Source organism: Oryctolagus cuniculus, chromosome 19 (genome assembly GCF_051225735.1).
Source record: "Oryctolagus cuniculus isolate XC-2025 breed Fujian yellow rabbit chromosome 19, ASM5122573v1, whole genome shotgun sequence".
Taxonomy (NCBI): domain Eukaryota; kingdom Metazoa; phylum Chordata; class Mammalia; order Lagomorpha; family Leporidae; genus Oryctolagus; species Oryctolagus cuniculus.
In genome coordinates this window covers 30831485-30844941 of record NC_142885.1, presented here as the reverse complement: position 1 = coordinate 30844941, position 13457 = coordinate 30831485, and the positions used below count along the sequence as shown (strand labels likewise).

Sequence of the window (13457 nt, the reverse complement as noted above, 5' to 3'; positions counted from 1 at the left end):
GCTTCCCCCCCCATACCGTCCCTCCCACCCACAACCCTCCCCTTTCCCACTCCCTCTCCCCTTCCATTCACATCAAGATTCATTTTCGATTATCTTAATATACAGAAGATCAGCTTAGTATACCTTAAGGATTTCAACAGTTTGCTCCCACACAGAAACATAAAGTGAAAAATAATAGATGATTTTTTTTAAATGATGATGAAATCAGATCAGACCTATTGTCATGTTTAATCCCAGTGAGAGTCAAGTTGGGAATTGATAATTTCTTTTTCTTTTTTTTTTTTTTTTTTACAGAAGATCAGTTTAGTGTACATTAAGTAAAGATTTCAATCGTTTGCACCCCCATAGAAACACAAAGTGAAATATACTGTTTGAGTACTCATTATAGCATTAAGCCTCAGTGTACAGCACATTAAGGACAGAGATCCTACATGAGGAGTAAGTTCACAGTGACTCCTGTTGTTGACTTTACAAATTGACACTCCTGTTTATGGCATCAGTAATCTCCCTATGCACCAGTCATGAGTTTCCAAGGCTATGGAAGCCCCTTGAGTTCTCCGACGCTTATCTTGTTTAGACAAGGTCATAGTCAAAGTGGAGGTTCTCTCCTCCCTTCAGAGAAAGGTACCTCCTTCTTTGAAGACCTGTTCTTTCCACTGGGATCTCACTCACAGAGATCTTTTTGCCAGAGTGTCTTGGCTTTCCATGCCTGAAATACTCTCATGGGCTTTTCAGCCAGATCCGAGTGCCTTTAGGGCTGATTCTGAGGCCAGAGTGCTATTTAGGACATCTGCCATTCTATGAGTCTGCTGAGTATCTCACTTCCCATGTTGGATCACTCTCCCCTTTATTTATTCTATCGGTTAGTGTTAGCAGATACTAGACTTGTTTATGTGCTCCCTTTGACTCTTAGTCCTTTCATTATGATCAATTGTGAACTGAAATTGATCACTTGGAATAGTGAGATGGCATTGGCACATGCCACCTTGATGGGATTGAATTGGAATCCCCTGGTATGTTTCCAACTCTACCAATTGGGGCAAGTCAGCCCGAGTGGATGCTCCACTTCTGATCCAGATCTCTGCTATGGCCTGGGAAAGAAGTAGAAGATGCCCCAAGTCCTTGGGCTCCTGAACTCCCATGGGAGACCCAGAAGAAGCTCCTGGTTTCTGGCTTTGGATCAGCTCAGCTCCAGCTATTGTGTTCACCTGGGGAGTGAACCAGGAGATGGAAGACCTCTCTTTCTCTTTCTCTTTCTCTTTCTCTTTCTCTTTCTCTTTCTCTTTCTCTTTCTCTTTCTCTGCCGCTGCCTCTGCTTCTGCCTCTCTGTAACTCTGACTTTTAAGTAAATAAATAAATAAATAAATCTTGAAAATATAAATCATCTAATATGGTTTCCTCCTTCTATCATGAATCTGAATAAAATGTGAATGTGAATAAAACATAAGCTGGACAGTGGCCATGGGGTAGGGGATGGAGGGAGAGTTGACGAGGTCAAGGTGGGAAGGCTAGGTTAACACTGTGACTCGCAGGGTTTTATAGTAACAGATTGCTGGTTTACTCACTGTACAGGTCCATCATTTGTGGCAGGGGACTCTGCTCACAGAAGTCATACTATCTTTGTTACCCAGGCGTGCCAAGCAAGCATAGTAGAATCCTGTCCCATGATAGCACAAGGAAAAGGGAACACGGTAACACAAAACCTATCCCTTTCAACTTCTTCCTCACATGGCTCTCCTTAGTCAACACAAGTTAGTCAAGCCTAACCTACACCTGGGAGGGGAAGTGGCTGCTGATCAAGTGTATCTTTTTAAAATTGAATTTATTTCTTTGTATTGCAGATCAAAAGCAACATTGAGAGAAAAAAGGCAGAGAGAGATTTTCCAACTGCTGGTTCACACTCCAAATACCTGCAACAGCTGGGACTAGGCTAGGCCAAAGTCAGGATCCAGGAACTCACTCCACAAGGGTGGCAGGAACCCAAAGACTTGGACCATTTTCTGTGTCTCCTGGGCACACTCATAAAAGCTGGAAAAGAAGAGTAGCAGGGACCCAAACTAAGCATTTGATACGGGACATGGGCACTGTAAGTGTTGACTTAACCTACTGTGCCACTACGCTCACACTAATAAAGTTTATTTGATGAAAGATTCTGTGTGCAGCAAAACTCATGTTCAATTCATATGAATATGAATTATGAGCATGTTCTTAATTTTCTTTGTTGTTTTCACCTGAATCTTTACTGTTTCTGAAGATAAGTTCTTTCTCTCAGTAAAAAAAAAAAAGCTTAAAATTTTAAGAAAAAAAAGGACAAGTGCTAAAACTCTTCCCACATTAACCTACATAAGAATTTAGAATTCTATATCTTCCCACTGAATTGATAACTATATCATTATGAAATCTCTCTGAATATATCTAGTAATAGTTCCTGCATGAAAGTCTGTCTTGTCAGATCTCAAGAGAGTCTTCTATTCAAAATGTGTAGGTATATTTTCAACATTTTTACTCTTAAACATTTAAGGGTTGTATCTTAAATAGCAAATAATTAACTGTTTTTCCATTAAATAAGAAAATTTTGATTTCTAGCTGGATCACTTAGTTAATTTACATTTAAAATTTTGTGATATGTTTTACCTGAATTTAGCATCTTACTTTGTTTCCTGTTTTAGTAGTTTCCTCTTCTCCCTCATTTTGAATCTATATAGTTTGTTACTTAATTTCCTCTCCATTGGTTTGTTGGTTATGTATTCCTTAATTATTTTTGTAGTTACCCTAGCAATTGTCAGATTTACTGCTGACTTATCATCAGTATTTCAAATTTACTACTTTTCACAACACTAGAATCATATTTACTGTAATTGTTTCACTTTCATCTTTTTTCCATTATCAGAATTTAAATTATACACATTTTGAACAAGTAAGGTATCCATGTGATTGCTTTCTAAAGTCAATAACTTAAATTTACCCTTACATTTAATCCTTCTGTTGTTTATCATTCCTGCTTATATTGCTTTGCTTTTATCTTAGATTGTTTTTCTTCTGCCAAAAGCAAAACTCTTTTAAGAATCATTTTCATACAAATTTCTTGCCAATGTATTTTTTTAAGATTCATTTATTGTCTGAGAGTAAGCAAGACAATGAAACAGATATAGATTTGATAGATAGATAGATATGTAGATAGATATATAGATAGATGGCAGATCATCCGATAGAGATAGAGAAAGAGAGAAAGAGAGAGAGCTCCCAATCTGGTAAGCACTTTAAATGACTACAGTGATTGGGGTTGTGCCAAGCCAAAGCCAGGATCTGAAAGCCTAGTCCAAGTCCCCATATGTGTTGCAGGAACTCAATTACTTGAACCATAACCTGTGCCTCACAGGGTCTGCATTACTAGGAAGCAAGAATCAAAAGCTGTAGGTGGGTATTGAATCCACGTACTCTGGTGTGGAATGTGGGCATCTTTACTGGCCTGTTTAACTGGGAGACCCAACACCTTGCCTCACTGCACTTTATTTGGTACATAAACCTATGTACAAGAGAGGTCTTCAAAAAATTGATGGAAAATGCATATTTTGAAAAATGTACATGAATTCCAAAGCTACAGCAAAATAACTATTTTATTACCAGTTCTACACAAAATTTTTGAAGTTCACTGCTATTTTGCCTTCCTTGGTAAAGTTTACTCTTGCTTGTACACTTCTAGGTTCCTCTAGTGCTTTCTTCACCTTCAGTCTGTTGCTCCATGGTTTTTTTGTCTCTGAGAAGCTGACTCAGTCTCACTGCTGTACTTCAGAAAGCAACATGAGTTGAGCTTTTCGCTGGTATTAAGAGGATCTCTTAGATTTCAGTTATCAATACTTGTTGTAGCTCATAATGAGATGTGGTTTTCATTGAATATATCCTGTTTACAGTTCACAATAGTTAGTAACAAGCCCTGAGGAGGGCGGATCACTTAGCCTGGTATCACAGAGGAGCTGATGAGGCTGGGGCTGCCCAGCAGGGGCACAGGAGACCTGGGGGAAGCTCAGGCCCCTCTCCCTAGACCCCAGAGCCCAGCCAGAGGCAGCTTGGGACCCTGTCTCGACTCCAGGGCTGGCCAGAGGCAGCTCTGGCCTGTCTCCCTAGACTCATGGGCTGGCAAGTGGGGGACGTAGGCCTGTCTCCTGACCCCAGGGCTGGCCAGGGGAAGCTCGGGCCTGTCTCCCTCTTCTCCAGGGCTGGGGCGGAGAAGCAGCCCAGGCCTGTCTCCCTAGACCCCAGGACTGGCCGGTGGCAGCTCGGTCCAAAATCCCTACACTCCAGGGCTGGACGCTGAGGGGCTTAGGCTTGTCTCCTGACCCCAGGGCTGGCCGGGGGCAGCTCGGGCCCGACTCCCTAGACCCCAGAGCTGGCCAGGGAGCCTGGGCCTGTCTCCCTCTTCTCCAGGGCTGGGGGGGTTGGCCCGGGCCCATCTCCCTAGACCCCTGGGCTGGCCTGTGGGGGGCTTAGGCCTTTCTCCTGACCCCAGGGCCAGCCAAGGAGCTTGGGGCTGTCTCCCTCTACTCCAGGGCGAAGGGGGGGGGGTTGGCTCAGGCCCGACTCCATAGACCCAAGGGCTGGCTGGGGGCAGTTCAGGCCCATATCCCTAGACCCCAGGGACGGCCAGGGGCAGCTTGAGCCCGGGTCTCGACTCCAGGGCTGGTTGGGGACTGCTCGGGCCAGTCTCCCTAGAGCCCAGCACCTGCTAGGGGCAGGTTGGGCCTGTCTTCCTCTTCTCCAGGGCCAGGGGGTTGGCCCAGACCCAGCTCCCTAGACCGCAAAGCTGGCCAGGGGCAGCTCATGCTCATCTCCCTAGACTCCAGGGCTGGCCAGGGGCAACTCATGTCTGTCACGACCCCAGGGCTAGCAGGGTGGGGGGGCGGCCTGGGCCCATTTCCCTTGACCCCAGGGCCAGCTGGGGGCAGCATTGGCCTTCTCCTCTTCTCCAGGGCCGGGGGAGGGGGTGGCCCGGGCCCCTCTCCCTAGACCCCAGGGCTGTCCGAGGCAGCTCGGGCCAATCTCCCTAGACCCCAGGGCCAGCCAGAGGCAGCTTGGGCCTTTCGCCCTCTTCTCCAGGGCTGGGGGGTGGGCAGCTGGGGCCCATCTCCCTAGACCCCAGGGCTGCCTGGGGGCAGCTCAGGCCAGTCTCCCTAGACCCCAAGGCCAGCCAGGGGCAGCTTGGGCCTGTCACCCTCTTCTCCAGGGCCAGGGGGTAGGCGGCCCTGACCCATCTCCCTAGACCCCAGGGCCGGCCAGGGGCAGCTTGGGCCCATCTCCCTAGACCCCAGGGCTGCCCGGGGGCAGCTCAGACCTGTGTCTTGAACCCAGGGATGGCCGGGAGTGGCACGGGTCCATATCCTGACTCCAGGGCAGGCCAGGGCCAGCTTGGACCCGTGTCTTGACCCCAGGGCTGGCTGGGGGCAGCTCAGGCCCCTCTCCCTAGACCCTAGGGTTGGCCAGGGGTGTGGCTCAGGCCTGTCTCCTTCGACCCCAGGGGCTGGCCGGGGGCAGCTCAGGCTCATGTCTCATCCCCAGGTCTGGCCAGGGGCAGCTTGGGCCAGTCTCCCTAGACCCCAGAGCCAGCAGGGGGCAGCTTGGGACTGTCTCCCTCTTCTCCAGGGCTGGAGTGGGGGACAGCCTGGGCCATCTCCCTAGACCGCAGGGCTTGCCGGGGGCAGCTCAGGCCCTTGTCTCAATTCCAGGGCCGGCCAGGGGCAGCTTGGGCCTGTCTCCCTCTTCTCCAGGGTTAGTGGGGGGCAGCCCAGACCTGTCTCCCTAGACCCCAGGGCTGGCCGGGGGCAGCTTGGGCCCATTTTCCTAGAGCCCAGGGCCAGCCAGGGGCAGCTCCGGCCCGTGTCTCAATTCCAGGGCCAGCGAGGCGGCAGCTCCGGCCCATGTCTTGACTCCAGGGCTGGCTGGGGGGCAGCTCAGGCCAGTCTCTCTAGACCCCAGGGCCAGCCGGGTGCAGCTCGGGCCTGTGTCTCGACCCCAGGGCTGGCTCGGGGCAGCTCAGGCCTGTCTCCCTAGACCCCAGGGCCAGCCAGGAGTAGCTCGGGCCAGTCTCCCTCTTCTCCAGGGCCAGGGGGTGGGGGCAGCCCGGGCCCGTCTCCCTAGATCACAAGGCTGGCTGGGGGCAGCTCAGGCCCATCTCCCTAGACCCCATGGCCGGCCAGAGGCTGCTCGGTCCTGTCTCCCTCTTCTCCAGGGCCAGGGGTGGGGGTGGCCCGGTCCCATGTCCCTAGACCCCAGGGCTGGCTAGGGGTAGCTCAGTCCCATCTCCCTAGACCCCAGGGCCAGCCAGGGGCAGCTCAGGCCCATGTCTCGCCTCCAGGGCTGTCTGGGGGCAGCTCAGGCCTGTCTCCCTAGACACCAGGGCCAGCCAGGGGCAGCTCGGGCCTGTTTCCTGTCTCCAAGGCTGTCTGGGGGCAGCTCAGGCCTGTATCCCTAGACCCCAGGGCTGCCCAGAGGCAGCTCAGGCCCAAGTCTCAACCATAGTGCTGGCCAGGTGCAGCTCAGGCCTGTCTCCCTAGACCCCAGAGCTGGCCAGGGGCAGATTGGGCCTGTCTCCCTCTTCTCCAGGGCTGGGGTGGGGGGGACGGCCCGGGCTCATCTCTCTAGATCCCAGGGCTGGCCGGGGGTGGCTCGGGCCCTTCTCCTGACTCTAGGACAGCCGGGGGCAGCCCAGGCCTTCTCCCTATATTCCAGAGCCGGCCAGGAGGCAACTCAGGCCAGTGTTGGACTCCCAGGCTGGCTGGGGGCAGCTTGGGCCTGTCTCCCTCTTCTCCAGGGCTGGGGTGGGGGGTGGTCTGAGCCCAACTCTCTAGATCCCAGGGCCGCTTGGGGGAAGCTTGGGCCCATCACTCTAGATCTCAGGGCTGGCTGGGGGCAGCCTGGGCCCGTGTCTCAACTCCAGGGCCGGCTGGGGGCAGTCCGGGCCTATCTCCCTAGACTCCAGGGTTGGCCAGTGGGGTCTTAGGCCTGTCTCTCCCTCTCTCTCTCTCTCTCTCTCTCTTTTTTTTTTTTTTTTTTGGACAGGCAGAGTGGACAGTGAAAGACAGACAGAGAGAAAGGTCTTCCTTTTTCTGTTGGTTCACCTCCCAGTGGCCACTGTGGTCAGCGCACTGCTGCCGGCACACCATGTTGATCCATAGCCAGGAGCCAGGTGTTTCTCCTGGTCTCCCTTGCAGGTGCAGGGCCCAACGACTTGGGCCATACTCCACTGTACTCCTGGGCCACAGCAGGGAGCTGGACTGGAAGAGGAGCAACCGGGACAGAATCCAGCACCCCAACCGGGACTAGAACCCAGGGTGCTGGCACCCCAGGCAGAGGATCAGCCCATTGAGCCATGGTGCCATAGGCCTGTCTCTTGACCCCAGGGCTGTCTGAGGGCAGCTCGGGCCTGTCTTCCTAGACCCCAGGGCCGGCCAGGGGCAGCTTGGGCCTGTCTCCCTCTCTCCAGGGCCAGGGTGGTGGCAGGTAGCTAGGGCCCATCTCCCTAGACCCCAGGACTTGCAGGTGTTTGCTTGGGCCTATCTCCTGACTCCAGGGCCAGCTGGGGGCATCTTGGGTCTCTCTCCCTAGACCCCAGGTATGCCGGGGGGCTTGAGCTGTCACCCACCCCTGTCACTTATCACTGGTGTCCCCGGAAACCAGGCAACGTGGCAGCCACTGGGCCATCCCAATGAAGTGGCACCTGAGCTCGCAGCTGCCCACCTCCAGCGATATTCAAGTTAATCTTGGCAACTACCTCATGTCTGGTTTCCATTGGCAACCAGTCAGGCTCTGGGCATGACCCTCTCCAGTGGACAGCCTCTGCCTCCACGTGGCTTCTGGCACATGACCCTGGCCTTCCTTGGGGCGATCCCAGGGCCGGCGGGTGGCTGGGGGCTGGGGTGTCCAGGTGAGCCCAGCTCAGAGGGCTAGGCATGCACTGGGGGTGGGGGTGGAGATCAATGGGTATTGATTGGGGGAGGGGCTGCAGAGGAGGAGGCTTGGGGGCTGGTGGGGGGCTGAGTGGCACACTGCCAGGAATAACACCAATGGGGGAGGAAGTGCGGACAGAGCTGGAATCAGCCCTGAGGGGGCCCAGAGCGGGGCTCTGGCTTCCTCCCCTCTCCCTGGCTGCAGGGAGCAGGCGGCGCCTGCCCTCACACCCCTCTCCCAACACTCACAACCTGTCCCAGCGCCCTGACCCACTGTGGACCCCCCTCCCTGTGAGCCCTGCCAGGGAGGCCCCTCCCCTCCTCTCCCTGCGCCCTGGCCCCCCACTCCATCCTTGCTGGGGCCTTGTTTGGCTTGGTTTCCCTCTGCTCTCAGGCAGGTGGCGGGGGAAGAGTTAGGGCCAGGCCTGAGCCCTATTAGCTTTGGTTTCTGAATCAATTAGGAGCTCAAAGCCCCCACTGGAGGGGGTCTGGGCCCCGTCAGTGCCGCCCTGGCTCCCAGTGACCTGGGTGTGGGAGCTGCTGGCCCCCGCCCTGTGCCCGAGGCCCAGAATGGTGCAGCAGGGTCCAGCCACGGCCTCGGGGACCTCCCCCACATGACCTGGAGCTTCTGGGCTGGCTTCTCTGTGCATCTGAGACCCCTCCCCAACAACACGGTGGGGGGCTGGGGTTCTGGGGCCCCTCCTACTGTCTCAGGCCCAGGGTCCCCGAAGGCGGGCAGGTTGGGGGACACATGGGCCCCGGGGTCACTCACATCCCTGCTCTGAGCCCCTCCCAGAAGCAGGGTCTCCCCCCAGGCCACTGGGCCTGGGGCACAGGGTGGGGGTGAGGCAAGTTCCAGCTGACCCCTGTGTGACCCTGGGCAGGTCCCCGGCCTCTCTGGGCCTCTCCCCATCTGGACAGATGTTGGGCAGGAGGCAGGAGAGGGAGCCCAGGAGAAGGCAGCCCAGGCTTGCTTGAGGACCCCGGAGCCCGGGCTGTGGCTGGCAGCAGAGGCGGGCGGGCTCCCCTCTCCTCTCCATGTGCCCCCCAGGCCAGGCCGGCCCCTCTGCCTGGCTCCCTGCCCCCCTCTGGCCGGCCTCTCGGCCCCCACCTGTGCCTAAAAGCTGCCCACAGGATCCCTTGGTCCTAATCCCAAAGGAACGGTTTGCAGGAAACGTGTTGGGTGCAGAGTAGGCTGCAGGGAGGAGAGAGACCAAGAGCCCATTAGGGAAGGGCCGGCCAGGCCCAGAGAGGGTGTCCAAAGCCTGGGGTCACACAGCCAGCCCTCTGCACGCACTCCCATGGCACCCCGCGCCCCATGGTCCTGGGGGCCGCCTGTCACCAAGGGCATTTGGTAACTTCCAAACTGCTGCGTGGGGCAAGGCAGGACAGCCGCAGGTCTGCAGGCCTCACTCCCTCACTCTAATCAGGGTGACCAGGGCACTTGGTCAGGGGCTGCAGAGGGGGAGGGGAGCAGGGGCCTAGCCAGGCCTGGGGGGAGGAGCCTGGGTTTGTGGTCAGAGTCCCGTGTGGCTTCCAGGGAGGAGATCTATGTGCTGTCCACATCTATTAAGTGCCTACTGTATGCCAGGCCCTGGGCACAGCCCCGTTCACCCCCAGGGGAGTCTTCTCAGGACACAGTTACCCTCCCCCACCTCACAGGTGAGTGGGTGGGGAAAGCCTGGGCCTTCAAGCTGGCTGAGGCAGGATTTGAATCTGGGGCCAGCTTCCTGGCAGTTCAAGGGAAGCTGGTTCCTGGCCTGGGTGTGAGAGGGGGCGGGGCGGACAGAGGTCACCAAGCTGTGATCCAGGGTTCTCAGCTGGAAAAGTATAGAAGGGGGTAGGGGGCTTCCAGGGCCAGGCGGAACCCTCCCTTGCACGGCGAGATGTGGCCCACGGCGGGCTGTGCACAATGCCAGCACCCACGGAGTGCTGGTTCGAGTCCCGGCCGCTCCACTTCCCATCCGGGTCCCTGGCTGATGGCCCAGGTGCCTGGGCCCCTGCACCTGCAGGGGAACCACGGATGGAGCTCCTGGCTCTGGCCTGGCTCTGCCCCAGCCATTCTGGGAGTGACCCAGTGAATGGAACACCCCTACCTCTCTCTCTCTCTTCTCTCCCCCGCCCCCGCCCCCAACTCTGCTTTCAGATAAATCATAAATGTATCCTAAAAACACCCAGAATGGAGTGGGCCAGCCCGGGGCTCCGTCCCCCTGAGTCCCCAGAGCTGTGAAGTCCGGATCCTCGTTCCTGCAGCCCGCGGACACCTGGGGCCTGAGACCCCTGCGCCCCCGGTGCTGCCCCCCCCACCCCCGGCCCCTCTGGCCCTGACCACGTGGCCCTGGGCTCTCTGGAGGGCAAACCGCGGGTCCTGCAGGGGAGCCCGATTCCCACCGGCTTCCTGTGAGGCGGCTCCCCCTAGCGGGGGGGGGGGGCCGGGGAAGGAGCCTGGTAGGTGCGGGGGGAGGGGGAGGGAGGAGTGGACACGCGTGCAGCCCCTTCCGCTAGACTGGGGCCAGAGCCTTCCGGCAAGGGAAGAGCACTGGGTGCCCAGGCTGAGCGGGGGTGGGGGCGGCCACGGAGGGACCAAGGCGCCCGCAGGGCTACGGGGGTTGGGCAGGCCCGAGACCGGCTGGAGGTCCAGGGGGCTGGGACCCCTGCACCCCGCCTCTCTGTTCACAAGGTGCCACCTCGCCCGCCGCTCCCAAATGCGAAACCCCGAGGGCAGGAAGCGCATAGCTGCGGGGGCCTGGCAGGAGCCAAGGAGGAGGAATCTGCGGCTGCCCGCGGAACCCTGTCCGCGGCGCCGCGCCCCCTCCGCCACCCGCGGAACCCTGCCAGCGTCGCCGCGCCCCCTCCTCCGCCCGTCGGCCACCCCGCACTCACCAGACCAGGCTGCCGGCTGGCCGGGTCGCAGGCCAGCGACATGAGATCTTTGAGCGGGTCCTGAGGGTTGAGATGAGATGCGGCGGGTAGCGGATAGCCCTGTGCGGGAAGTAGGTGGACGCCGTCTGCTGCAGTATGGACGTGGTGGGAAAGTGCAGGGCGGAGGACGGGTGCGGACTCCGGACGATGCCTATGCGGCGGAGCGGTCAGCGCGGGGCTTGGGCCCAGCGCTCGACCCTGGCCCCGGTCCCCACCACCACCACCACCACGCCTGTGTGTGCGCTCTGCCCCAAGGCCCCGGCCCCGGCCCCTCGCCTGTGTGCGCGTTCTGCCCCCGGCTCCGCCCCACCCCCCGCCTGTGTGTGCGCACTGTGCCCCTGGCCCCCGCCCAGCCCCCGCCCCGCCCCGCGCTCACCGTTGTGCGTGGCGATCTCGGGCCGGTGGTGCTGCGTGAATCTGGGCAGGCGCGGCGAGTTCTGCGGCGAGGGGCTGTTGAATGGCGACTTGTCCATCTCTTTTTCACGGGCGAGGAGATGCCTGCGCGGGACGGGGACGCCGCTGAGCCGCGAGGAGCCCCAGGCCCCAGCCGGCGTGAACGCACCCTCGCGCATCCGCTGCTCACTCCCCAGCCGCCGGCCTCAGCTGGGAGCTCCGCCCCCCGCGGGTCTCCCCGAGGGCGCGGCAACTCCAGCCCGAAACCGCCCCGGACCCGCCCTGTGGGGCCCCAGGGTCTGTGCCCCAAGCCCGCTCTGCATAGTCCCTTCTGTCCTTGGCCGCCTCCCCCTCCCCAGGCAGGGGCCTGCCCGCCGCCCCCCACACCGCTCTCCGCTGGGAGGGGCGTCACTGGGACGTCCCGGGGCCTGGGGGGCTAAGGGCTGAGCCACTCCCTGGGATCCCAAGGCCCACCTGGTGCCACCGCTCCGGGGTCTGGGGTTCCCTGGGGGGGGGGAACCCGAGGGGAGAGGAAGCTGGGCTGGCCCTGCAGACTGCGCGTGTGCACCCGTGTGTGCATCCGTGTGTGCCTGCGTGTACCTGTGTGCACCCGTGTGCGTATCCGTGCTTGTTCACCCTTGCATGCATGTGCACCTGTGCGTGTGTGTGTGTACCCGTGTGCATGTATGTGTGCGGACGCTCGCTCACAGGATCTCCCAGCAGAGTTCCCCCGAGTGGAAGCAACCCCAGGAACCCACGGGTCCGGACCAGGGCTGGGGGAGCTGGGCGGGGGAAGGGGGGGAGGCCACGCGGGCAGGAGCAAGCCTGTGGTCCTCAGAGTTGACCAAGGGGAGTGGCAAGAAATGGCTCCTCTGAACCTTCCCGGAACTGCTGGGGGGCGAGGCTAGGGTCCTGGAGGCCTGGGTGGGACGGCCAGGGGACCGGGACCAACGCCCCCTCCCTCGTGTGTTTCTCTCTCGAGCTTCCTGCTCCTTTATTCCCAGTTTCCCCTTCCCCAGTGACCAGGAAGCGGGCTAGAATTCTCTCGGGGAGGGCTTCGCCTGCATCCCGGCTCTGCTCACCTGGGCCCTGCGCCCCTATGGGGGACCCTGATGGAGCTCCTGGCTCCTGGGTGCAGCCTGGCCCCGCCCTGGCCGTGGTGGCCATCTGGGGAGTGACCCAGCTGGTAGAGGACCCCTCTCTCTCTCCCTCCCTCTCTTATTATCTCATTAAATAGATAAATAAACCTTAAAAAAAGTTTATATTTGTCATAATCACCAATATCTTTGGAAAAGTTTTTAAGTATTGGGAAGCTGTCAAGATTATAATGATGGATAGGGGCTGGCGCCGTGGCTCACTTGGTTAATCTTCCATCTGCGGTGCCCGCATCCCACATGGGCACCAGGCTCTAGTCCTGGTTGCTCCTCTTCCAGTCCAGCTCTCTGCTGTAGCCAGGGAGGGCAGTGGAGGATGGCCCAAGTGCTTGGGAGGACCAGGAGGAAGCACCTGGCTCCTGGCTTCGGATCCGCGCAGTGCTGGTGGTAGCAGCCATTTGGGGAGTGAACCAACAGAAGGAAGACCTTTCTCTCTGTCTCTCTCACTGTCTATAACTCTACCTGTCAAATAAATTAAAAAAAATGGATAAAAGTTTTCCAAAAACTCAAACTTTAGCTTTAAAGCTCAAATTTAATCAGTTACAGAATATATTTTTAGTTATTTTATTACATATTAAAAATTTATTTGAGGAGGCCGGCGCCGTGGCTCAATAGGCTAATCCTCCGCCTAGCGGGGCCGGCACACCGGGTTCTAGTCCCGGTCAGGGCGCCGGATTCTGTCCTGGTTGCCCCTCTTCCATGCCAGCTCTCTGCTATTGCCCGGGAGTGCAGTGGAGGATGGCCCAAGTGCTTGGGCCCTGCACCCTGTGGGAGACCAGGAGAAGCACCTGGCTCCCGCCTTTGAAACAGCCAGTGCCCAGGCCTCAGCACACCCACTGCGGCGGCCATTGAAGGGTGAACCAACGGCAAAGGAAGACCTTTCTTCCTGTCTCTCTCTCTCACTGTCCACTCTGCCTGTTAAAAAAAATTTTTTTTTATTTGAGGGTCAGAGGGTCAGAGAGAGATTTGGAGAGAGAGAGAGAGTAGGCTGAAGCTAGACTGGTCCAAAGCCACAAGCCAGGAATTCAGATCTGAGTCCCTCATGTGG

The 13457-nt window shown here is 57.7% G+C and overlaps 1 protein-coding gene across 1 annotated transcript in view; it reads right to left on the bottom strand.

The window, feature by feature from the left end:
* Positions 1-11550, bottom strand: part of LOC127489782 (nuclear factor 1 C-type-like) — a 38314-nt gene extending 26764 nt beyond the window's left edge. The window contains exons 1-2 of the mRNA XM_070063810.2: positions 11239-11550; positions 10824-11013 (exon numbers count right to left, since the gene is read on the bottom strand). Coding sequence (XP_069919911.1) covers positions 10824-11013; positions 11239-11434 — 386 coding nt within the window. The 5' untranslated portion in view covers positions 11435-11550. The remainder of the gene's footprint in view (positions 1-10823; positions 11014-11238) is intronic.
* Positions 11551-13457: the final 1907 nt, after the last annotated feature.